A 24,948-nucleotide genomic window follows, 5' to 3' on the forward strand; every position below is an offset into this window, starting at 1 on the left:
AATTAAGTATATTTTTTTTTATACCTTAATGTCATTCCAACTCCCAGCAGCAACAAACCCTTCCTTTGCCCACTTTATCACTTCTTCTTCTTTGTTTAGCATATGCCAAGGAGTTCAATTTAACGCTCCCGAGAAGGATGAGTTGGCCAATTAGTGGTCTACCTACGTGAATGTTTTAGGTACTGACACACTGTAATATAGAAAAGCTGCATTTTAAATCAATTCATAACACCAATTTGGAAGGAAAACCAATTAAGTCTGGAAATGCCGTGCTGTTACTTGAAGTTAGTGGCATGAACACTTAGACATATTAAATTTTGAAATGTGTGCTTGCACAGACACATTAGGAATGCAGAGTGGGAATGCTAAAAATCTAATTGAATACAAGTCTCATCTATGGATAGAATCTGTCTATGCAGTTAAAGAGTAGGGTTCAACTAAGGACAAACACACACACATATACCATGTGGGGTTTAAAATGAAAGTGAGGACCTGCAAATTAGTACTATTAAAAATAACAATTTGACCTAATCTTAACCTGATTCCGGCAAGTGACCAATTATTCTATGGTTCTCCCTATTCTGCTCACCACCAACATCTATACACATTCACACCTACATACAGTGCATTTAAAAAGTATTCAGACCCCTTAACCCTTTGCACATTTTGCTGCATTGTGGCTTTATTCTAAAATGAATTTAATTGTTTATTTCCTCAACAATCCACACACGTCCAATAATGACAAAAATAAAATAGGTTTCCAAATAAACGAATGTATAAAAAAACAAAGACAGAAATGTCAAGTGGTTTTAAAGCCTCCAGGCTTCTTGGGTGTGACGCTACAAGCTTGGCGCACATGTCGTTCTTCTTGACAGATCCTCCCAAGCTCTGTCAGGTTGGATGGGGAACATCGCTTCACAAAACGACTTGAAATAAGAAGTTTAGGTGTCTGTATGGATTACAAAATAATATATTACCAGTATAAGTTATTTTGTGACGTTCGATTTCACTTTCCGCAATAATTTGATCACGTGATTTATTTATATCAAATAGAAAGCCAGCCAGCCACATTGGCTAATTTCCAAGTTCCTGGTGACCAACGGCACTTGCCCGCAGTCAGCAAATGTACATTTACACAATAATACGGAGATTCTATGTCAGATATGTTCAACAGCAGGCATACGTTTAGTCTGGTTTCATTTCAGTTCATTACACAATTTCAACAACCATAAGGGACTCAAGTAAACACAAAGAAACACCGCCAACTCGAACAGCAAAGTGAGCCCCAGACAGACAGCGCACGAGACCTTCATCAGCGCGGAGAGGATGTGGTCGTGCTGACAGCGGAGCTCGTGCTGGAACGGACAGATGCGGGTCAGAATGAGAAGTTGAGAACCAAGCGGCTTCCAAGGACGCGGAATGTAGTGGCTGCTAGCTAAGGTAAGAATCAAGTGAATGTTGACGTTAAATTAACAATTTAGCCCTAGACTGGATCAAGCAAACTGTTTCGAGCTAGTTAGCTACTACTAAGCTAGCTTGCAGGAACTTTGTTCTGGCCAAACTTGCCTAAATATGTTGGAGAGTTTACGTTGTATCATGGAAATCTTTCTCCCAACATGCATGGGCAGTCAACTAAGTCTGTAACAGGTTAGCAAGCTACAGTGGCTAGCTAACTTATTTACAATCTAATCAAATGGAGAGAAGAAAAAAAATCATTTTATAAGTGAAGTGTATTCTCAATCTCTTAAGTTTACTGCAGTAGTATGTCTTGATAGCTCATGGCAAAGCTACAGCAAATATCTTATAGATGAACTGATTTTGTAAGCAAACTATCAACAACGTGCATAGATTTAGGAAGAGTTGTTACTATTCTCCGATTGTTTGTGAATGATATACATTCTAAGTGTGAGTTAAGCCTCACGCTTATAATTCCTTCCCAAACCCAGCTGTGGGCAGCAAATGTCTTCAGTAATAGCGAAGCAGGCTTAGGAGGAAACGGTGTGACGAATATCTTATCAACCGTTAGCAACCGTTTTTTGTCCATTTACTGACAGTTCTCCTAGCGTTATAATGTCAACAACCAAAACATACTCACGCGCAACCATAACTTTTTAATGACACATCCCGGAATGTACTTACAAATACGATATAAATAAAAAATTAAAAGCAACCGAAACGTGTGTAGTCCGGAACCCAAATCATCAAATCCCTCATTACTGCCACGCACAGGTCGGCAGTATTCAATAGCTATCACCTTTTTAGAGCCACAGCTTGTAGTCCTGAGAAGCGAACATGAGTTGGTCTTAACTACAACCTAAAGAACCATAACTGCAACCTAAATATCAGGGAAAATAATCTCTTTCCTAAAGTCTCTCTCTCTCCTAAAAGTCTTTGTAACTAAACCTGTCAACGTATTAGAGAAGGGGTTCCAGACTGTTCCCTACAGGGCCCCTTTCAGGTCCCAATACTGAAAAATTTCACTACCGTCTTGATTACGTTTAAAGAAATTCAGGAACATTCAGTTGTTTTGAAGCATATTTCCAGGTATCTTCATTAGTTAATTAAAACTCTGGTCATTATTTAGTCAGGCTATTTAATAATGATATAATATAGACCCTAGTCTGTTTTGTTAGCATATGTATGAAACTTAAATGGAATAATACATATTCTCTTTACAGAAAAATGTATATACATTTCAGTAACAGGTTAAATAAAATATACTTCACAAGCAAAGTCAAATTGTTTTGACTCATTGACTTGTAGCTCAGTTTTAAAATCTCAGACAAACCAATTACATTCTAGGGTACATCCAAGTTGTTTCCTGGCATTTTACTGTTTCTTTCAAGCCTAAATAGTTGCAGGCTTATTTACAGATTGCATACATTGCAAATGGTTTATAGCTTTTTGCCTGCTTTTTTCTGTCTTCCCCTATTTCATCCTATGAAACTCAGCTTATCTATGTCATTGCAGCAACATCCAGTTGATTCGGGAGTCTTGAAAATAATAGCAAACCCTCCTCTATGGAATTCACACTTTTTTCCCCCCCAGACTGCTCTTCTAACCTCAATTAGCTTTGCAGGTGCTCTAGGCCACATGAGGAAGTGGCTACAACACGAGACCAGGAAATCCTAACTGCCTTTGCCTCCCCACGATACACTCATCAGCTAGCTGCACAATCAAGGCGCAAACATTAAACCCCCCCCCCCCCATAAAACATTGCCGTCCCATCAGGGGGTGCTCCCCTTAGTTTGGGAACCCCGGTACTAGAATGCCTTGCAGTGACCAGTGGGTGGGCGTGGACTCTTGTTTCTCAGTACGTAATGCTTTTACAGTAAATGTATTTGTTTAAATGCCTTTAGAATACAGGTTCCTATTGTCAGACACCACTGTTTGCCCACCCTTCCCATTGTAAAACGGAAATTTACAAAAAGCTGTGCGAGTGTGAGATCTAAATACATTACCATCGTGGAAGGCACGCGTGGGCTTTTGTGACGTGGTGAATCCTGTGTCATTCGTACCTGTTCACAATTATCTGCAGATTGAGACCTCATCGAGTTAACTTAAAATCTTCATGACCACATAATTTCAAGGTCTGTTTCAGATCCTTCATTTTGGAAATTACAGTGCACTCAGCATTTTTGTGATCCCTCTGGCTGTATTCTCAGAAGGATTTTAAAATCAAACCGGTCGTTTATTGAGGTTAAAGGATATACTCTTAATCATGGATACAGAGAAAATCACTGCATTTTTTTTGCACTGTACTTGTACGGTTCAATGACAATACATTTGAATCTACTTTACCAGTCAGATTGTTAACACTCTTAATCCAAACTGTCTGAAAGTAGCGCGATGGCCTAGACAATCAAACGAAATTAACAGCACACTTGATATGCCTGGTCAATTTACATAGTCCTTCCAACAAGTTAGGATAATGTACCTGAAATGTAAATATCTCCATGTACGTTACAAGAGACTGCTTTAGACCTACCAAAATAACCAGAAGGTGCTAAACTGAAAAAAATAATCAACGTTTTATATTAAAATATTACATATTTGTTGAGTAAGTAGCCTAGTTCTGGAGGTTTTGGTAATAGAACGCACAGGATGAATCATAACTATGACCTTTCACTGTAAAGGCTAGCCGATTAGCATCTGTATTACGGAGGTCTGTGGAAGACAGTACTAATAAAAATATACTTCATGTTACAGTTTGATTGGGCCAGCCTGTCAGCCTTTCTGCAGTGTTTAAGCCTAGTGTAATCAGCGAGGAGCTGTTTGTATCGTCGAGCGGCCTTTTCAGTGCTGATGTTTATAGTAGATAAACACGTCACCAAGGCCTGTTTGCACCCAAAGCTCTTCCTCTCCTCTGGTGTGCCAGTAACATTCTTGGTGAAATCCCCCCTATGTACAGATACAAGTATTGATTGCTTTTTGTAGGCTAGTTAAAAGAAAGACAGTTAAAGCACTTTTAAAAGGACTAAATGCAAACCTGAAAGCTGGATGGTTTGGTTTTCCCCCTGTTTCCTTAAAGGGGCATTCCATGGAGTTGTTTTAGAACCTGTTTGTTTTGTTCTAAAGAATGTTCAGCCAAAGTACACCGATATGGTTAGACTACGGAGTTACTTGTTCTTCTGTGGTTCTGCTAGTATGCTTTGGCTTATACTATATAGCTCGACTCAGAAGCAAACACTGCTAAACCTTTCTCTGTCACTGCTCCTGACGTTGAGTGTAATCACAGCGTTAATATTTCAGCAGAGACTGATACTCACTACAGCTCCAGTGAGTGACAGACTGAGGCTTTAGAAAGTTACTTTGATACCCTCTTTGATCCACTCTTCTCCTTTTCACTCTGCAGATGCACTTGTTGATGTGTCCTGTCCGCACAAGCAAGCACTCACGCTTCCTACTAAACCATTTAGATTTTTTCCATTGTCAAGACGACACCGTTCTGCTCTAGCACTGCACATGGTCATCTTTGATGACCGTGACAAGGACGTTCTGAGAGTTTTGCAGTTATGTTGCCCTTGGCCAGTGTGCCCCAAAACTTTGGGTCTTTGACAAGCTGAGGAGACTTTGTCCGGTGTGTTCTACTGTGCATTGTTAAATCACTGAGCGTGACTCTCTATTTCAGTCCTTCAAGGCAGTACCAGACGTGGCCTCTTTCACACTCAGGGCTCTGGTCACTGGCCAAGGCACTCGGAGGCCTGGGGTTACAAAATGGAGAATGCCACTAAACAAAACCTCCTTTATATTAGCTGTCCATCACACCTTCCTCCCACTGGATCTGACACAGATAGCCCTCGGTGGGGGCTGGGGAAGAAAGGATTTGGCCTTGCGCAGCCTGACTGAAGGCTTAAAGGCTCAGTAAAATATGTTGAGAGAATCTCAGGATCCAGACATTTTAAACAGGATCTGAAAATGCACTTGACTTCTTAAGATTTTTACATTTTGTTATTAAACTTAGTAGGTACTCAAATGTATTATAAAATGTGTCCATAACATATGAACAGAAAGCGTGTGCTGGTGTGAGTATCGCTACCTGTGGATGCATTCTAGCATTGATGCTAATATAAAATACTCTTCTTCTGCACACTTACATTAAAGGATAGCTACAAAATACCCATTAATCAGATTTTATCTGCCCCCTACTGTGGTTTAAACAAATGTGTTGACATAGAACATCCAGTATTGTTTTGCTGTTAAAGGAGAAAAAAATGACAATTTCAATAATGTAATAGTTCTGTAGCTCTAGGAGATTCTCAGCCACCGCCCCAAGGCTAGCCTGGACTGTGGAGTCTCTGAGGGATTCAAAACAAATGTAATTAAACTACTTATTTTTTTATTCAAATGTAAAAACAAAACAAATGGGAAGCTGGACCGCCCTGTAATGTTATGTTATGAAGGTCAGACTGAGATTCTGGAGCTCTGGGCTATAAATCATAGTTGTCTTAACTCATACCCGCAGTGTGGTTGTCCTATATTTGTATTTTTGATCACATTTTGAAAGATAAATGAATAACTCCTAACTATTCTTTACTGCTTGACACAGAATGGAAAGATAACGTCATCTTCCTATGGTACTTAAAATGGCCAATCAGCATTCTAGAGAAGGATGAGCTTGTCAATCAGCCATGTATTATCTTAAATAATATTATCTACAAATTCCTGTTTGGGGCTTGCGCCCACTCCATTCACACAAAGCTGCTTTTTAACATAACATTTAACATAAACGTAAAAAGGAAATATCTTTATTACTGAGTGTTAAGCAATTGCCAGTAATATTAAATCCGAAAACGCCATGCAGTTTAAAGTAAAAGTCAAGAAAGTTGCACTGTCAAAAATAAGGCCTTAGCCTTCTGTCAATCACATAATAGGTGTGACTAGAACAACAGGTTCTAAGGTGAACCTCCTTTTGTAAGTGAATAGGATGTGCTCTGTTTGCTGCCTCCCCTGTATTACATTTACATTTTATATTCCTCTGCCTTCACGCCACCACTGTAACACAGTCATCTTTGTCAATTTGAGTGAAATCTTTAGCCATTTCCATTTAGCTTGAAACAACACATCTCCATCAAGCACTAGTGCTACTACTGAGTGGAATTAAATTAACAAAATAATTTTAAATAGCTATTTTGACTGAGATTCTGTTGTAAACACTACCATTCAGGCGTAACAAGGGTTTAAGTGAATGCCAGGGGTCAAGGTTAGTCTGTATTTGGAAGATTTATGGAAAATTTGCTGCCGTCTTATTAGCATATCAAAAGCTTTTCTTCAAAAGACCAGTAGACATTTTCTCAGCTTCTAAGCTAAAAGTGTCTCCCTATTTGAAGTTTGAATAAGCTGGATAGATTTATGGATGGGTTTTGTTTAATTGGAGATTCCAATTTCTTGCTTTTTAAATAAATTATGTTGGTTGTAATCGTTCTCTGCTTTAATGTCTTACCATGCATTGACTATTAACAATTAGCGTTTATTAGGTGTTCTAATACTTTCATCATAAGCCAAACTTCAAACCAGACCTAAATATTTTTTCTCCAACCCTTGGTGTTTGTTTTCCTCAGAGCTGTTGCCTGGACGGTCTTGAGCTCCAGCTGGGGAGACTCCAGCCAGTGGTAACCAGGGGCGATGAGGGTGCGTTTCTCCAGGAAGCTGGGCCTCCTAGCAAAGACCCTGTTCTTGCTGTGGGTGTTGTGGCTGGGTTACCTGCTGGTGGCCCGCTCCTCCTCGTTCCCCTCCCCAGGGGTTGATGGAGGGGAGGACGGGGGGAGCCGCGCCCTGCAGGTCAGGCAGCTCCTCCCGGTGGAGGAGCAGCTAGGCGAGGGACTGGCCAGGCCTGTGTATGTGAAGGCACGGGCGGACGCCAACGCGCCCGGGGAGTGGGGTAAGGCGACCCGGCTGAACCTCAGCCCGGAGGAGAAGAAACAGGAGGAGGACAGTGTGGAGAGATACGCCATTAATATCTACGTCAGCGATAAGATCTCCCTGCACCGGCACATTGAGGACAACCGGATGAGCGAGTGAGTGTTCGAATTATCTCCATCTTTGCATAGCGAACGGAGAACCTTCTGGCCGTGCAGTAGTAGGGTCAGAGATCACCTGATCGGACGAGGTCATTGACAGCGATTGCATTAAAAACGTACAGCAGACGAGCACATTCCACTTACCGTTCGACTTAAACCGGCAGCCTCTAGTTCGTCAGCTCTGATCGTTAAACACGACCACCGCTGTTTGTCGACGCCTCTATTTGAGGCGTGTAGTTTCTCAGTGCGTATGGCCGCACTGTAGGATGTAGAAAATGTCCCATAGATCTCTGATGTTCACGGGGCGTAGAATTTGCGGATCAGTATCCAAACACACAAAATGTGTTTGACTGTCCGTGTAGCCTACTCCGTGGCCTTAATGTCGCTGCTGTGTGTCAGCGTCTCACCCTTGCACTAGCATGGAATCTGGAATCATTTGGTCTGATTTCTACATGGTATGATCTACATGAATCCCCGGTTCCCTGTATGGGGATGGCATGAATGAACTCCTTTTAATCAGATGTGTAAGTTTTAAATAAGCTCCAAAAGCTGAGTCTTAGCTTCAAGTACAGTCTCACAACTGTAACCCAGGTATCTGATGATTCTGTGAGGCACATACATTTCTTGAGATGTAGCAGAAGCGTGACCTGACAGCGTGTTGTTGTCCTCCATTGCGAAGCCTGGCATTGCTTGCTTAGAGATAAGCCCCATGAAATGGTTAGTATTTGTTTATAATCGAGCTATTGCACGCTGGCCAATATTCCTGTGGTTGAATTCAAGCTTGTTTTTCTTACTTTGCACCTGTGTCTCGTCTGCACTTGAGTGAATTGCAATGAACACTGAATGTGTCTGGGCTCGTAGTCAGTTTCGGAGTATGTAACACGGTAGCCTGCTTCCATATACATGCAGAGGAGATTACAGGATCGGATGGAAAACACAGCACTGTCTCTTTTGGAGGGCAGATGGCTCAGTGACTCACAGGCCCAATGTGAACTATTCATCGTTCATTGGAAAATCTGCCGTGCACACTGTCTTGCTGCTGGTGTGTGATCAGATAAAATTATAAAAGATCAGTAGTCCAGCTGTGAAACTAAACAGCAGAAATACTCGTCGCCATGGCAGATTTTATGCATCTGCTCGCACTTGACCTCAGAGTAGGCCGATGTCTTGCTGTAAAATAAGCAAGTAAAAAGCTTGCATGGATTGAGGCCCATGTATACCTGCCAGAAGTACTATTTCTACATTGAGCCCTGGGGAAATACGAAAGGAATATATGGGTAGATGACCTGTCATGACTTTTCCCCCATTTCACTGTATCAAAAACATGCATAAAGGATATTAGTGTAATTCTGGAATCTCATTATTGTTTGGTTAAGGAGATAATGTATGTATGTATGCATGCATGCGTGTTGTATAAATGCATAAATGTTGTGTAATTCTGGAATCTCATTGTATGTAGAATGTTGTCCGCAGGGAGAACGATGTCCTCCGGGTGTGACGTGACATTTAAACAGGCTTGGTTATAATGATGTACAAGTCATGAGCTGCCAAAAGAATCCGGGAGATGAAAATGTGACACTCCCACCGCTATGTGTAAACGTGTCGCCAATTTACGAGTGCTCACGTGATGCGACAGAGTGCACGAGTCTGGGTACAGGGAGAGTCAGGTGTTAGGAGTGGCGTCTGTAAATATTGATTTAAATTTCTGGGTCATTGTTGCGTATTATTCTCATGTTGCCAGTGTGTTTGCTGAGCACGTTGTAGGGGCCCAGGATCTCCCGGTGTGTTTTGGATGAACAACTGCCCCAATAAAACAATGAGGTAGAATGTTTATGGAGCAACGCATTTTGTCGAGTCTTAAGTAGGGCGTTACAGTCAAATAGAGGTGCGCATGAAAGTGTTGTGTATATTGTTCTGCCTCTGCAATGCCAGTTGATGGTCTGTATTAGTTAATGGTTGGTGTTTTTTCTGGGCCCGGGAAGAACTGCGTCTGTTGTTGGCTTCAGGTGAAAAGTGTCCTTGATCATGATCCCACGGGCCCGATGGTCAAGAGACCCGTGAAGCATGAGCCGAGGACTTAGTGCTCTTCCTGTTTGCTCTCTCTTCCCTGCTCCCTTCCACCCTCTCCCCATTTCTCCTCTCTCTGACTCTCCTCTCTCCCCCTTTTTCCTCTCTCTGGCTCTCCTCTCTCTCCCTTTCCTCTTTTCCCCTCTCACTCGCTCCTTTTTCCTCTCCGAATCTCTCCCCCCTCTTGACTTGTCCTCGTGTCTGTCCGTGGTAACTCCTCAGGCATGTGGGACATAGCTCCTCGTAGGAATGAGGGTAAATGCTCCCCTCCTGCACAGACCCAAAGCTACTCTCAAGCAAACTCTAAAATAAGAGTGATTGATTGTGTGCTCCGTCCAGCGCTCTGCTCATAACAACCTAGTTGCTATCTTATACAATGTTATCCACCCTGGTTTGCTGTTTCTGGTAGTTCATAATTCTAATCTTGAAAATGCTCATAGCAGAGGATATATTCTCTGCGTTGACCTGAGTTTGTTGGCTAAACGTGACCTCAATCTTTTAACGATTTATTTTATTTGGAATATAAGGCTTTGATCGGCTCAAAGAGGTCCTGACAACGAATGACACACTCTCTCTCTCTCTTTTTTTTTTTTTTTTTTTGTGCACAGATGCCGAGCTAAGAAGTTCGACTACCGCCGTCTGCCGACCACCTCCGTGGTCATCGCCTTCTACAACGAGGCGTGGTCCACCCTGCTGCGCACAATCCACAGTGTCCTGGAGACCACGCCCGCCGTCCTGCTCAAGGAGGTCATCCTGATTGACGACTTCAGCGACCGAGGTGAGTGCACGTGCGTCCGTTATGTCGCCTCATGTCTGTCTCCGGTGTGCATGGGTCCTTAATTAGAGGCCCGGACATTTTGGGTTTTTGCCGTCTGCGTCAACAAGGTTTCCGGTTCGCGAAATAATGTTCACGTATACTATGAATTCCTCATGTCCGGCCAGCACTGGTCCTTAGATGGTCGCAGAGGGGTGACCGCTGGGTACTATTGAACGAATTGATTCAGACTTCCAAACGAAAATGCTGTGTGCAGAACGGTGGGGCATCGAGGTGAGCCAGACAGAGTACATTCTGTCGTGGCAACAGCTTCTCAGTGTCATTGGAAATTACATTTCAAGTGTGCACACATTGGGCTGGTCGGGAAGAATTCCTGTTCCTTCTCCCACAATTGCTATATTTAACCCTGTAGGAATAAATAGGAAATGTAGTTGTTCCAGACAAATAGAATGAGAGTCATCCAGTCCACTGACCTTGGCCAGAAAGTACTGAATGGCTATGTCCGTTCTATAAACAAGATAGTATGTACAGACCGGATGACTTTGTTTGTTTAAAGATGGCGTATCCTCTCTACTGGGCTTTGTGGTCTGTCTATGTAAGACAAAGCACTGATAAAGTCACTGGTGTTGTTCCAATGGATAGGCGTAGCACACTTATAGAGAGGGAGAGAGAGATATGGAGTTAAAGTAAGAGAAAGAAAAGGGAGAGAGGAATTGAAGAGGAGAGGAAGTGAGGGGAGAGGTTTTCATGACCAGGTGTTTCTCTCTGTCACGCCCAGTCCACATGACCAGGTGTTTCTCTCTGTCAAGCCCAGTCCACATGACCAGGTGTTTCTCTCTGTCAAGCCCAGTCCACATGACCAGGTGTTTCTCTCTGTCAAGCCCAGTCCACATGACCAGGTGTTTCTCTGTTTCAAGCCCAGTCCACATGACCAGGTGTTTCTCTCTGTCAAGCCCAGTCCACATGACCAGGTGTTTCTCTCTGTCAAGCCCAGTCCACATGACCAGGTGTTTCTCTCTTTCAAGCCCAGTCCACATGACCAGGTGTTTCTCTGTTTCAAGCCCAGTCCACATGACCAGGTGTTTCTCTCTGTCAAGCCCAGTCCACATGACCAGGTGTTTCTCTCTTTCAAGCCCAGTCCACATGACCAGGTGTTTCTCTCTGTCACGCCCAGTCCACATGACCAGGTGTTTCTCTGTTTCAAGCCCAGTCCACATGACCAGGTGTTTCTCTCTGTCACGCCCAGTCCACATGACCAGGTGTTTCTCTGTTTCAAGCCCAGTCCACATGACCAGGTGTTTCTCTCTGTCACGCCCAGTCCACATGACCAGGTGTTTCTCTCTGTCACGCCCAGTCCACATGACCAGGTGTTTCTCTCTGTCACGCCCAGTCCACATGACCAGGTGTTTCTCTGTTTCAAGCCCAGTCCACATGACCAGGTGTTTCTCTCTGTCACGCCCAGTCTACCTGAAGGCTCAGCTAGAGCAGTACATCAGTAACTGGGAGCGCGTTCGCCTCATCCGCACCAACAAGAGGGAGGGTCTGGTCAGGGCGCGTCTCATCGGTGCCACCTACGCCACGGGGGATGTACTGACCTTCCTGGACTGTCACTGCGAGTGTGTCCCGGGCTGGATCGAGCCGCTCCTGGAGAGGTTAGTCACTTGGGTCGCCCCGGCCGACAGGTCGGTTACAGTCGGTTTCAGTGCTCTGTGAAGGAGGTGGGGACCGGTCACCATGCTTGGTCTGAGCAACATTAGTTGCATATGTAGCAACAAGATGTCCCCCAGATGACGGTGAAAACAGCCCCCCCCCCCCCCCCCCAAGCATGGTGACCTGTTATCTGCAGAAAAAGTGAAAAGGGCTGGATCAATGTTGCAATTTTATTGGACAATGAGCATTCCCACTGTTTTATCCGTGATGTCTTTCATATTCTTGAAAGTTGGCTACCTTTGTTTGTTTGAAACCCCAAACGTCCTCTGAATGGCGAGACACGATTGTGAATACACCCCTGGACACTTTCAGGTCAGTGTTTTTGTTCTTTCACACCCCTGGACACTTTCAGGTCAGTGTTTTTGTTCTTTCATCCCACCTCCAGGATTGGGGAGAACGAGAGCACCATCGTGTGTCCGGTGATTGACACCATCGACTGGAACTCGTTCGAGTACTACATGCAAACGGACGAGCCCATGATCGGAGGCTTCGACTGGAGGCTGACCTTCCAGTGGCATGCCATCCCCGACGTCGAACGCCAGAGACGCAAGTCCCGCATCGAACCCATCAAGTCCGTACTGTCTGTTTGTCATTTTGACCCTCCCAACCTGTTTCTGTGTAGATCAGAGCACAGAGCACCACTATTGGCTAGGAGAGCAGAGCACCACTATTGGCTAGGAGAGCAGAGCACCACTATTGGCTAGGAGAGCAGAGCACCACTATTGGCTAGGAGAGCAGAGCACCACTATTGGCTAGGAGAGCAGAGCACCACTATTGGCTAGGAGAGCAGAGCACCACTATTGGCTAGGAGAGCAGAGCACCACTATTGGCTAGGAGAGCAGAGCACCACTATTGGCTAGGAGAGCAGAGCACCACTATTGGCTAGGAGAGCAGAGCACCACTATTGGCTAGGAGAGCAGAGCACCACTATTGGCTAGGAGAGCAGAGCACCACTATTGGCTAGGAGAGCAGAGCACCACTATTGGCTAGGAGAGCAGAGCACCACTATTGGCTAGGAGAGCAGAGCACCACTATTGGCTAGGAGAGCAGAGCACCACTATTGGCTAGGAGAGCAGAGCACCACTATTGGCTAGGAGAGCAGAGCACCACTATTGGCTAGGAGAGCAGAGCACCACTATTGGCTAGGAGAGCAGAGCACCACTATTGGCTAGGAGAGCAGAGCACCACTATTGGCTAGGAGAGCAGAGCACCACTATTGGCTACGAGAGCAGAGCACCACTATTGGCTAAGAGAGCAGAGCACCACTATTGGCTAGGCCCCTTGGGTTCCAAATAGGTTACACTTTGACGCTCCAAAGAGGAGTGTTCAAGGTTTCCAGATCTGGAAGGAAGTTACTGGAACTGCAGTACACTGCAGGCTTGGGTAACTTAAAAAATAATGTATTATCTTTAAATATCCTCTTTCCTTCTGGTCTTTGAGACCAGTTATCTGCCTGTATTTGACAACTAGAGAAAACATTGCGGTCAGTTTAGCTTTCCTCTTGGCCAGGTGATAGGTCTTTATTAAAAATGAAATGTAAAAAAAAGATATATACAATGGACATTCTGACCTTAATAGGGTATCACAGTTAAATATATAATCTGTTCAAATTGAAAATGTATTACCTAAAAAAATAAAAATAAAGCAATATTCTTGGTCTAGTAATATTGTGGCTGTTGATGGTGCTGATCTAAATGTTTCTGTTCTGCTCCCCTTCTCCAACCTCTCAGGTCTCCTACCATGGCCGGGGGGCTGTTTGCCGTGAGCAAAGCCTACTTTGAGTACCTGGGCACCTATGATATGGGCATGGAGGTGTGGGGAGGGGAGAACCTGGAGCTGTCCTTCAGGGTGAGTGCCAGACTCTCAGGGACTTGAGTAGAGGGACTGAGTGGAGCTCTGCTCCTAATGTGGTTCTTTAAAAAGGCATGTGCCATGAAGGATCTAAAACACACCAAAGGGTGCTTGGTACAGGCCGACTGTAATTGGCTGGTTAAATCAAGCTGATGTTGGTCAGAACTCTGGTTTTTCAATGGTTTTGCCGCAACCTACAAATTGGAAAAACATTCCCACTCTTTTCACCGTCATAACTTTCAGTTTCTTGAATGCTGGCAACCTAGTGGGTTTGAATAACCTTTATTGAAGGTAAAATCTGTACAAAAGTGCATCAAAAAGGGGATCCACATAATGAATGTGACGACCACTTCGCTTGAAGATCCTGCGGTGGTGCTGGTGGATGGAGGTTCGGTCCACTGGGGAGTAGAGCAGTGTTTTGGGACAGGGCCCAGTTCTCGTCAGGCGCTGGTTGGGTGACGTCCCTCTGGGTCTGATCTGCCGTCTGTGAGTGAGTGCTTCGGACACTCCATCCCCATTTAGATAATGAAGGCTGCCCTGGTGTTGCCTTCCAGCTGGTTCCGTCAGTCATCGCTGACACAGATTTCCCCTGTTCTGTTGGCAATACATGCACAGCTCGGGTTCGCGAAGGTATTTGGGCGTGTGTTTCTGGGGGTGTGTGTGTGTGTGTGTGTGTTAAATTGAAGATGGATGGGGTACCCTTGTGTGATATTTTATGTATGTGGAAATATAATGCCTCTCTGGAATTCACTATGAATCCCCCTTTTCATCCATTATTTATGTCCTGTGAATTGGTTTCCAACTGCGCTTTGGGAATACAAAGAAGAAAACAGGTTACGGGTAGGAAATATTTTAGTATGTTTAGGGGAGGATGAATACGATTCCGCGGAGTGTAGCTACGTATCCATTACAATGAAAGCATCTGTCTTGTAATTAGGGCATAACTCAGGGAAGTCGCTAACAATCGTTGGCCAGGTAGCTACCTGTCATTCTCCCAAGCAATTAGAAGATGCAAATGAATACCATAAATCAAATGTCCTGCCGTAAATACATTCAAATATGGAATGTGACAGTGTTCCTCAACAAACCGTTTTTATGACTCCATGTCATTTGCATAATAGTTGTAAGAGGAGCAGCGATGAAGAGGAGTTGTGCAGTTAATTATTCGTAGAGGATTGCTGTCTTGGTTTTTCCTGCATTATTACAGCACTTTGATCCTGTTCTGGATCAAAGTTCATAGTCTGAAGAATGTGTTTGAACTATTACTTCTTTGGAATGGGTGTCCAAACCTTAGACTTTTGCTGTTTATTTTAGAAATATTTTAAATTGGAAGTATTTTTTGACGATTAATGATTTTCTTTCTCATAAAAGAACTATGGATCTGTTAAAACGAAACCACATCCATATAAAAAGGCAACCATTGGTGCTTTTTCTGGAGATTGTTTAATCTTTGTTTGTCTGTTTTAACTGCTGCGTCATGGCTAACTGTAATAGGAATCTACAGGATTGTGATGTTTGGATATACTTTTACATTCCCTCACATCATGTCCACGGATTGTGTGCTGGGAAACGAGCTGACCAACAGCAAGATGCAGCGCTGCTCTGCCTATAAAGTAACATGCACGCAAAATCGCTTTGTACAATATCGACATTTGGCATATTGTGCTGAGGAGTTAACTCATGTCGGTTAAAGACCCCTGCCCAAGGAGGGGAAAATCAATTTTCCATGATATTAATCAACAGCCTTTTGATGTTGGATCTGCTCCTCAGGTGTGGCAGTGCGGCGGTTCCCTGGAGATCCACCCCTGCTCCCACGTGGGCCACGTCTTCCCCAAGAAGGCCCCCTACGCCAGGCCAAAGTTCCTCCAGAACACGGTCCGGGCTGCGGAGGTCTGGATGGACAATTACAAAGATCACTTCTACAACAGGAACCCTCCGGCCAGGAAGGTACAACAGTACTGTGGGGACACTTAATGAAACGCTCCAGCCAGTCGTGTCATATGTTCGGTCAGTTAGTTACTGTAGGTGAGGTAATGTTACTTATTTTAATGTTACTTATTGTAGGTGAGGTACGGTAAAGTGATAGTTAAACCCCGGACGGAACAACCCCCCCCCCCCCGGGCTCGGTTAATATTGAATCGTAATGGATTAACCCAGCTGGAGACGTGGCTTCTCTTGTCCAGGTCTCAGAGGTGCTTGGTGAGCTGGTGTCTGGGGGCGAGAGATCCTGTTTACATCCCTGACATCTCGGTTTCATCACTCTGAAATTAATGAGATTATTCACGCCAGGGATCTTTGATCAAACAATAAACGACCGTCCTGCATGGGCGATGGACGCCGGTTGCGAGAGGGAACTGGCACCTCTGGATCCGCTGGGCAACAGACCTGTATGCCCCAAGCCGTTCACTCATGTCGACGTGGCTTGTCTTGTTTAAAAAGAAACGTGGGCCCTGTAATTGAACGTAGTTTCTCTCCAAACAAACCGAAAACAAATTGGTAGGTGTATTCAGTGGGAACCTACTGCAGGCAAACAAGGTGAAAATTCTCCCAGGGCTTGTTTGAATTGCTTTATTGCAAAATGTTTGTCCCACTGTTTGGGCTAATGAATACAGTGCACGCCTCTTTCGTCTGCAAACAGCGTTAATTGTGTCTTGGGTTGGTACAAAGAACGTTGGCGTGACACTGGACAACACCCTGTTTTTCTCGGCAAACATCAAGGCGGTGACTGGCTCCTGCCGGCTCCATGCTCTACGACATCCGTGGAGTATGACCTTACCCCGCTCACGGACCCGCGCAATCCCTAACCCAGACACTTGTCATCTCACGTCTGGACTATTGGGACTGTCTGTATTTTGGGCTCGCTGTGTGTGACACCCTGCAATTTACCCAGAATGCCGCAGTCTGCCTGGTTTTCAGACTTCCTGACTTCTCCCGTGTCCCTTGCTGCTCTGGAACTTCCACTGGCTTATTTGAATATAAATATCTCCATATATTTAAGTGGTTTACGTCCACTACAAGACCGTGGTGCTTGTCCAACAGGGCGATAAGGGGGAGCTGCCTCTTCCCGCCTTCAGGGTGTGCTCAAACTCTTCACCTCTACCCGGCCATATTCGTCTCTGAGCTGTCCTGCACCTTCAGGGGAGATGTTAGTCAAAGCCCCATTGTCCTGCCACCCCCACCCCACAAGAAATACTGCGATTGCTTTCTACGTTCACTTTCTTTTAGGACTTTGATGAAAGCCCCTTCCTTCAGTAAAATGTACGTCCTCTTATGGTGTCGTGTGGTCGCTTCTAGCTGTCTGGAGACGAGTGCGCCGAGTAGCATGCGCTCTGGATTCCAGCTCAAGTGCAAATGGTTTGTTCAAGGTTGGGTGCTCACATTGTTACACAGCTGTCACTCCCAAGCGGTTGTAGCGGGGCGAGGACCTCGGAGTCCTGTCGTCCAGGATGTCCCCCTCACAAAAAAACTGTGTTAACACCTCAACCCGGATTTGTACACCAGGTCTATGGATGTTGTCACACGGGATTGTTCATTGGTGTGTCATCAGGCCACGCCTAGGACTGGGACCTTTGACCGGTAGCGACCTGTAATTACCCGGGTGTAGCTTTGAGTCACGTCACATTTTTATGTTTCATTCATTTGTTTAAGTTCAGTCAATCATTTTGGGAACTGTGAGCATTGTTAATGAACATCAGATTTGATTTGGGAAGTACCGGAAACTGGAGAAAGTTAAAATGTGAAATGTCGTTCCCTCTAGTGTGTCTGCGTTTTAAAGGAATAAAAGCGTTATAACACTGTCTCTTTCACACAGCAATCATATGGGGACATCTCAGACCGGGTGCTGCTGAGAGACAGACTGAAGTGTAAAAGCTTTGACTGGTACCTGAAGAACGTCTACCCTGACCTTCATGTACCAGAGGACCGGGAGGGCTGGCACGGAGCGGTGAGTGTCCCGTCTGTCCTGGCTGTCCGTCCTCCGTACCTGTCTGTGGGCTCGGTGTGTTGCTCACACCCTAAACGGATGTCTGCGTCTGACCCTCCGTGTGTCTGGTGCAGACCATGCTATGCTAATCCAGGTCCTTCTCCTCCTCCCAGGTGCGTAGTTCTGGGATCCTCTCGGACTGCCTGGACTACAACGCCCCGGAGCACAATCCCACGGGAGCGCACATCTCTCTCTTCGGTTGCCACGGGCAGGGCGGCAACCAGGTGATGAAGACGTCCCATTCTGTCTGTCTGTCCCTCTGTCAGCACATACAAGGCCTTTGCCCTCCCTCCCTTTGGCAAATCAAATCAGAACCCCATTCTCCTGCTTCTTGCCTGCAAGTAAAAACCTAAAAAAAAGTGTTGCCAGCCATCTTGGTGCATTTTGTTCATAAAAATATCAAAGTATCAAAATATCAAAGGGTAAAAATATCAAACGCTAAAGACACATTTGTTGCCAGACAACCCAATTCAGTAGGACTCAACGGGCTGTGTGGATGTCCTGGGTGATCCGTGTCTGTATCTCTGATTATTCATTAATGCCTTGCATTGGGTGTCCTCACGGCGCTGCCGACGACACCGTGTGTGTGACCCAAAATCCATGTTTCCACGGCCCGCGTTGAAACGGGAACCTCCGCCGTCTCTTCAGAGATTCCTCTGGTTCCTTTTTAAAAGATACATGAGGCGGCCAGGCGAAAACGGAGACGGGGGGATACGTTTGTGTTGAGGGGGACCGAGACGGGGGGATACGTTTGTGTTGAGGGGGACCGAGACGGGGGGGATACGTTTGTGTTGAGGGGTGACCGAGACGGGGGGATACGTTTGTGTTGAGGGGGACCGAGACGGGGGGATACGTGCCTGTTGAGGGGGACCGAGACGGGGGGGATACGTGCCTGTTGAGGGGGACCGAGACGGGGGGGATACGTTTGTGTTGAGGGGTGACCGAGACGGGGGGGATACGTGCCTGTTGAGGGGGACCGAGACGGGGGGGATACGTTTGTGTTGAGGGGTGACCGAGACGGGGGGGGATACGTTTGTGTTGAGGGGTGACCGAGACGGGGGGGATACGTTTGTGTTGAGGGGTGACGGAGACGGGGGGGGTACGTTTGTGTTGAGGGGTGACGGAGACGGGGGGGATACGTTTGTGTTGAGGGGTGACGGAGACGGGGGGGATACGTTTGTGTTGAGGGGTGACGGAGACGGGGGGGATACGTTTGTGTTGAGGGGTGACCGAGACGGGGGGGATACGTTTGTGTTGAGGGGTGACCGAGACGGGGGGGATACGTGCGTGTTGAGGGGTGACCGAGACGGGGGGGATACGTGCGTGTTGAGGGGTGACCGAGACGGGGGGGATACGTGCGTGTTGAGGGGGACCGAGACGGGGGGATACGTGCCTGTTTATGGGGGACCGAGACGGGGGGGATACGTGTGTGTTGAGGGGGTGACCGAGATGGGGGGGGGGATACGTTTGTGTTGAGGGGGACCGAGACGGGGGGATACGTTTGTGTTGAGGGGTGACGGAGACGGGGGGGATACGTTTGTGTTGAGGGGTGACGGAGAACTCTCTATTTTTGACTCTAAACGATCATAACGTCGAATGTGAGGAGAAAGATTGGAGCACTGAAGGTTGATTAACCTGTGGCCAGTTTAAAGGGCAACTGCAACATGTGCTGTCTGAATGTCTCTTCAAACCTGGGGTTTAGGATGTGTCCTAAATGGCATCCTATTCCCCATATGGTGCACTACTGTCAACCACAGCTCTGTGAACTGCAGTGGACTACTTGTAGGGAATATAGTGGCTTTTGAGACATGCCCAGTGTTTGTCTGGAAGATGGAAAAGGTTTATAGTCTGGTCCTTTTTAGAATGACGAACCCCACTGTTCACACCAAAGTGTGACTTAATACTGACAGATCCATCCCAAAAGCACGTCCTCAGTAAGAGATGCAGGCAGCGAGGATGATGGGAAGGAAAGGTTCGAGAGGGAGACTGGTTGAGTTGGAGAGGGAGACATTGATAAGCAGAGGAAGCACAGCCAGCAAACAGTCCTCTATTCTCCTGGAGGACAGTGATGACTATAATTCAGATATAGTTTAACACCTTGTGTGAATGCCTCCCTCTTTCCCAGTACTTTGAGTACACATCCAGGAAGGAGATTCGCTACAACTCCGTGACGGAGCTGTGTGCAGAGGTCCCAGAGGGACAGGTGTACGTCGGGATGAAGCAGTGCTCCAACAACAGAACCCCACCGCCCCGCACCGTTGTCTGGGAGTTCAGAGACGTGAGTGATGCGCACACACCACTGGCCTGATTAATCGGGACACACAACAGGTGGTCTTCCTACTGTGTTGAGGCGTTGCAGAGGGCTGTTGCTCACGGCCTCGTATGGTCTAGGGTTCCACAGTACTGCCTCACCTGGATGCCTCTGTCCCCTCAGGACGGGACCATTTACCACCCCCACTCCGGCATGTGTGTGACCTCCTACCGAAACGCGGAGGGACGCTCGGACGTCGAGATGAGGAGATGCGCTCCCGGGGACAAGCACCAGCGCTGGAAGTTCGAGAGTGGAAGGAACTAGCCTGACCCCGAGTGACCTTTGACCTAAGTGCAATGACATTTTGATATGGACATTTGAGGGTGTTTGTTTTTAAGGGGCCCGGTGTGGCCTCTCTGCACACTACCTGCCCTGTGGGAACACCTGACAAGACTTCTTCATTCCAAGTGCCTTTTCGAACCACAACAATGCCAATATTTCCGGGGTTTTTTGTTAGTGTTGTCTAGCTCTCCTGTCAAAGTGAGGCAGGCAGCGTAGCGATTGGAGAGGCTGGCCAGCAAATGGAGGTTTTGCCGATGTGAAATAATATCGTAGATGATGTCGCCTGCTATTCTGCCCTTGAGCAAGGCACTTAATCCTCTGCAACAACTACTCTACAGGCACCTGTCGTTTCAGCCCCCAGCTTCCACTTTCCACAACGGTATTTATACAGTGTGCCTTTCTGGAAGGGTGGGGCAATGCGCGAATGCTAACACACGGATGCACTACAGCAAGCAGTGTTCAACTCTTACCCTACGAGGTCTGCAGCCGGATGGTTTTCTGTTCTACCTCATCATTAATTGCACCCACCTGGTGTCCAAGGTCGAAATAAATACCTGGTTAGAGGGTTGCAATGAAATAATGGGATGGAATTTGGCTTTGAGGTCCAGAGTTAAGTTTGAGGCCACTAGAGAATATTTCTGTGAATCAAATTTTGGCACTGGTTTTCCTCGTTGTTTTCGAAAGGTAGACTCTCATCTAATGATTTTGTCATGTGTCTGAAATGCAGAAATAAAAGTTTACAAAATGACTAGTTTAGGGTCAATTAGAGGTTTGTTACTCCGAGATCATTCCAAATGCTGTGGGTTTGTACTGTAAGCCATGTGAAAACGTGTGCATGCCCTGTCTTGTTGAGTAAGTGATCTTGAGTTAAGTGAGTCCTGTCATGCTTGTAGGCTAATGTGTCATACTCTTCTCTATTTGTCTCATTTTGGAGACAGTGTTGAAAACCTGATGAAAATTGGGCTGTTTGAACAAAGCTTAAAAAAAATTAAGCGTTTACTAAGTGTAATTTGCCATTGCCTGAGGCCGCTGTGTAGTCCGACATGGCTGTCCTGGAGTCTCCACTGTAGTATGAACTTGAAATATTTTCTGGACAGGCCTATTTACAGCATCTGCTCTTTTCCTCAAAAGGGACATTGTAGTTGATCCCCCAAAGTTTATTTATTTTTTTTTTCCAGATTTTGTTTTACAGAGAAATCTGGTTCAGATTATGCTGAATCATTCCTTGCTGTTGACTAAAATGCTCCAAAGCATAACATCCTATTCTGAGTTGTCTTTGCACTCATTAACTGGCAATTTCTTACTATCAGAAGGCAGCTGAATGAATTTGTACTCTGATGGAACAGAATATATATTTATATAAAAACTGCTTGTGGGATCAACTACAGGCACAGAAAGAGTACAAAAATATTGCCACATGTCAAGTTTAGAAATGTTTTCCTGATTTTTGTTTTGTTTTGTTCTCGAAATAGATTTGTTACCTTGCCAGATCTTAAAGCATAAACACGATAATTGAACTTTCATCGCAATATTCTACTTTCACCGTTGAGAGATCTCGTTACTGTCAACTTCTAAAGGGGGCTGATTGTCAAACTTTTGCTCCACAGCATTTCCATAACTAGCTTTTGCCTATTCCTTCTGCATTGCTATCTTTGTATGACAGATTTGCGTCGTCATTTTTAATTATTCCAAAATCACACCAGCATTCCATTATTTCTGTGCTAAACCCAAAGTACATTTTACAGTTCACTCCATTTGAGGTTCACGCACCGATTTATTTTAAACACTTTACACATTGAATTATTTTTTATTAAAATCTGCTGTAGCACCGAATATCGATGCAGTCTTTTTAATGGTCCTTTCGCATAGCGATTAAATATTTGTGATCAGAATGACTCCACCTTCATATGAATCGATTACTTCTCTTTTGTTCTTATGTAGTTTCTTTCTAAGTGATACTTCCTGGAATAAAGGGATCTCAAATGGTGGATGTGAATAGTAACTGCTCTTCTGATTATTAAGCACATTAGATTTTGGTGACTTGTACCATTGTGAAGAATCAAAGTGTTAAAGTTGGTCTTTTGGGGGATTGTTGTAGATAAATCAATGCATTGTAATCAATGACCATTAAAATCAAGTGTCGAAAGGTTGTTTTTGTTTTTCTTCAGTGTAATTCAGGACTATGATTCCATACTTAACATTTCAGTTTACTGTTTCAAAATGTGTAGGTTTGGCACCATCTGGTGGCAAAGCAAGGAACCACTAAATGTAAAAAATAGGGAGGGTTTTTTTTCTTCCAGAATTATTTATTAAGGTGTACCACTACTCAAATCAAATTACTGAAGTTTTTTTATGTGAAATTATAGCATGAATTATTGCTTAGAATAATATTTTGCTTGCTAGAAATGTTGGTATTGAAAGCATTTCGGAAATGAAGCCAGTAGCTGGTGATTAATGCCGTGGCATATTTCAAAGGCACCTGAGAAAAACGCCGCTTTCAGCTACTGAGAAAAAACATTAGTGTACTATTTAATTAGCATTTTACAGTATATAATTCGCATTTATTGTTTTCTTTTTAATACAATTTACATGTTCAAAAGAAATGGTGATTAGGAAAACATCTTTATGAATTCTAGATTCATATTTTCCCTCCTGCTATAGTAAGACTGACAGCTCAATGTGCCACCATATTACAACAGTCCTGTTTGGTAGATTCTTTGTTGCTTTGACAATACGAGTATTCAATCAAACAGTAGGCCTATGTGGCACTCGAATTACCTCTATCTGAACAGTTATTCAATTATTAATCATTTTCTTTTCACATATTTTTATAGAACACGTGCCACGGCAACAATACTAATACTTTTACAACACGAAGAAAAAACATTTCAATTTTTTGTTCAAAATAAAGAAATTAAAACTGGGGAAAGCACTTACATGATCAATGACTACAAGATAAAACTTTTAGTAGGCTATTGGTTGATAACCAAGAAGTACAGTGAATTAAAACAACTGAGTTAAAACGAGCATCCTTTGGTACAAAACTCATGAAGGTGAAAAATGATAGAGACTGAGTAGATTCATTTGTGTGATGAACGAAAAGTATCTAAAATATATTTGAGTTTGTGTGGCTGCATGTGGTTACGTGACAACTTTAGTCCGGACTACCTGTGTCGTCTTCGAGTCGTGCGAACGGGAAGGATCGCAATCACGATACCTATGTGAAGCAATCCACAATAGTTAAATTCTCTTTCGCTTTCAAAATAAAGGTCACCAATTGGAATCGATTCAAAAACTTACAAATAGTAAAATAATGCCATATTAGAACTATATAATTCTAAACGAGGTTAGACCGTTGTTATCAATTCAACTAAATGCAATAATAATAATAATAGCTGAATTGAAATAGCACTGTCGACGTTATAGACTTAGGAATGGGGTGCTTAAGTCTGTACATTGCTCAGTACAGCCTTACCCATAAACTATTGGGGGTCCATCTAATTGGGGTACCGATATGCTCAGTTACTCTCACAGTGACACAGGCTAGACATGTGGAAGATATGGTAAAGAATTGCCCGTTGTGTTTGTCTAGAAGTACTTCCTAGTGGGAAATACGTTTGTCACAGTGGCCAGATGTAAAGTACACTATGGTCGATAGCCTATGGGCTAGTAGAGCAGTGTGTTTCAGACAACGGGCCGCAGCTGGTGCCCAGAGAGAGAGTGAGAAATTCTTACAGTTCATTGGTGTGAAACAAATGAAGGCAGCTCCATCGTGGTGTGTAGCTTCATACGGAGCAGCGGAGAGATTCGTACGGACTCCAACAGAGGTGCTACAGACAGATAAATCATCAGGACTGTCTGCACCAGAGCTGACAATTCACTGGCAGAAAGAGGTGTGCTTGTCAGAGATTACTGTGGAAATCTCCCCAGACACCCAGGCCTAACGACGCCACTGGTTCGTGGTCCTATAACTGTTCTTTTGCAGACTGAAGGGAAATTTAGCAATCTTGTTCAGATGGCTGTACAACACCCTGATATTCTGTTCTATAGGTTTAGATTCAAAACAATCTCAAATACCAATAAGGTCTATCATAGAGATGATTTATTGTTTGAATTAAGAAACTGAAATGGTCTTACTTCTCCGTAAAAGTGACTGGCCAATGAGAGACGGGTTGTCCAGTGTGAATGTTGATACTGTTCAGTTGGGCTTAAGCAAAAAAGTGGGAAACATGTTATGAACAAGAACTAATCCTGTTTTGTTGGATTTTAAAAGTAAGTAATTGAGACATCAGTAACAGAAACCAGAATCAAATTTATTTTTAATAATGTTTATTCAGAAAAAGTTATTTCAATTGAATAACCTAACATTATTTCACCCTTGATCTATTCCAAATGGGGTACTTTTGTTTTGAAGGTGAAACGCATGTCTCACTAATGGGGCTAGCTTCAC

The 24,948-nt window shown here is 44.5% G+C and overlaps 1 protein-coding gene across 1 annotated transcript; it reads left to right on the forward strand.

The window, feature by feature from the left end:
- Positions 1–814: 814 nt before the first annotated feature.
- Positions 815–22,648, forward strand: poc1bl (POC1 centriolar protein homolog B (Chlamydomonas), like). Its single transcript, XM_010891531.5, has 11 exons — positions 815–1,440; positions 7,062–7,517; positions 10,196–10,365; positions 11,825–12,014; positions 12,458–12,643; positions 13,803–13,920; positions 15,694–15,870; positions 17,735–17,866; positions 18,019–18,129; positions 20,031–20,183; positions 20,340–22,648. The coding sequence occupies exons 2-11, from the start codon at positions 7,126–7,128 to the stop codon at positions 20,478–20,480; spliced, it is 1,770 nt and encodes a 589-aa protein (XP_010889833.1). The 5' UTR covers positions 815–1,440; positions 7,062–7,125; the 3' UTR covers positions 20,481–22,648.
- Positions 22,649–24,948: the final 2,300 nt, after the last annotated feature.

This window comes from Esox lucius, chromosome 10 (genome assembly GCF_011004845.1).
Source record: "Esox lucius isolate fEsoLuc1 chromosome 10, fEsoLuc1.pri, whole genome shotgun sequence".
Lineage (NCBI taxonomy): Eukaryota > Metazoa > Chordata > Actinopteri > Esociformes > Esocidae > Esox > Esox lucius.

Bases quoted from the DNA above. Each gene is read 5' to 3' on its own strand.
- poc1bl (XM_010891531.5), top strand. From the start codon at position 7,126: ATGAGGGTGCGTTTCTCCAGGAAGCTGGGCCTCCTAGCAAAGACCCTG. The intron at 7,518-10,195 runs GTGAGTGTTCGA...TTTTGTGCACAG, and splicing joins GAGGACAACCGGATGAGCGA to ATGCCGAGCTAAGAAGTTCG. The intron at 15,871-17,734 runs GTACAACAGTAC...TCTTTCACACAG, and splicing joins GGAACCCTCCGGCCAGGAAG to CAATCATATGGGGACATCTC.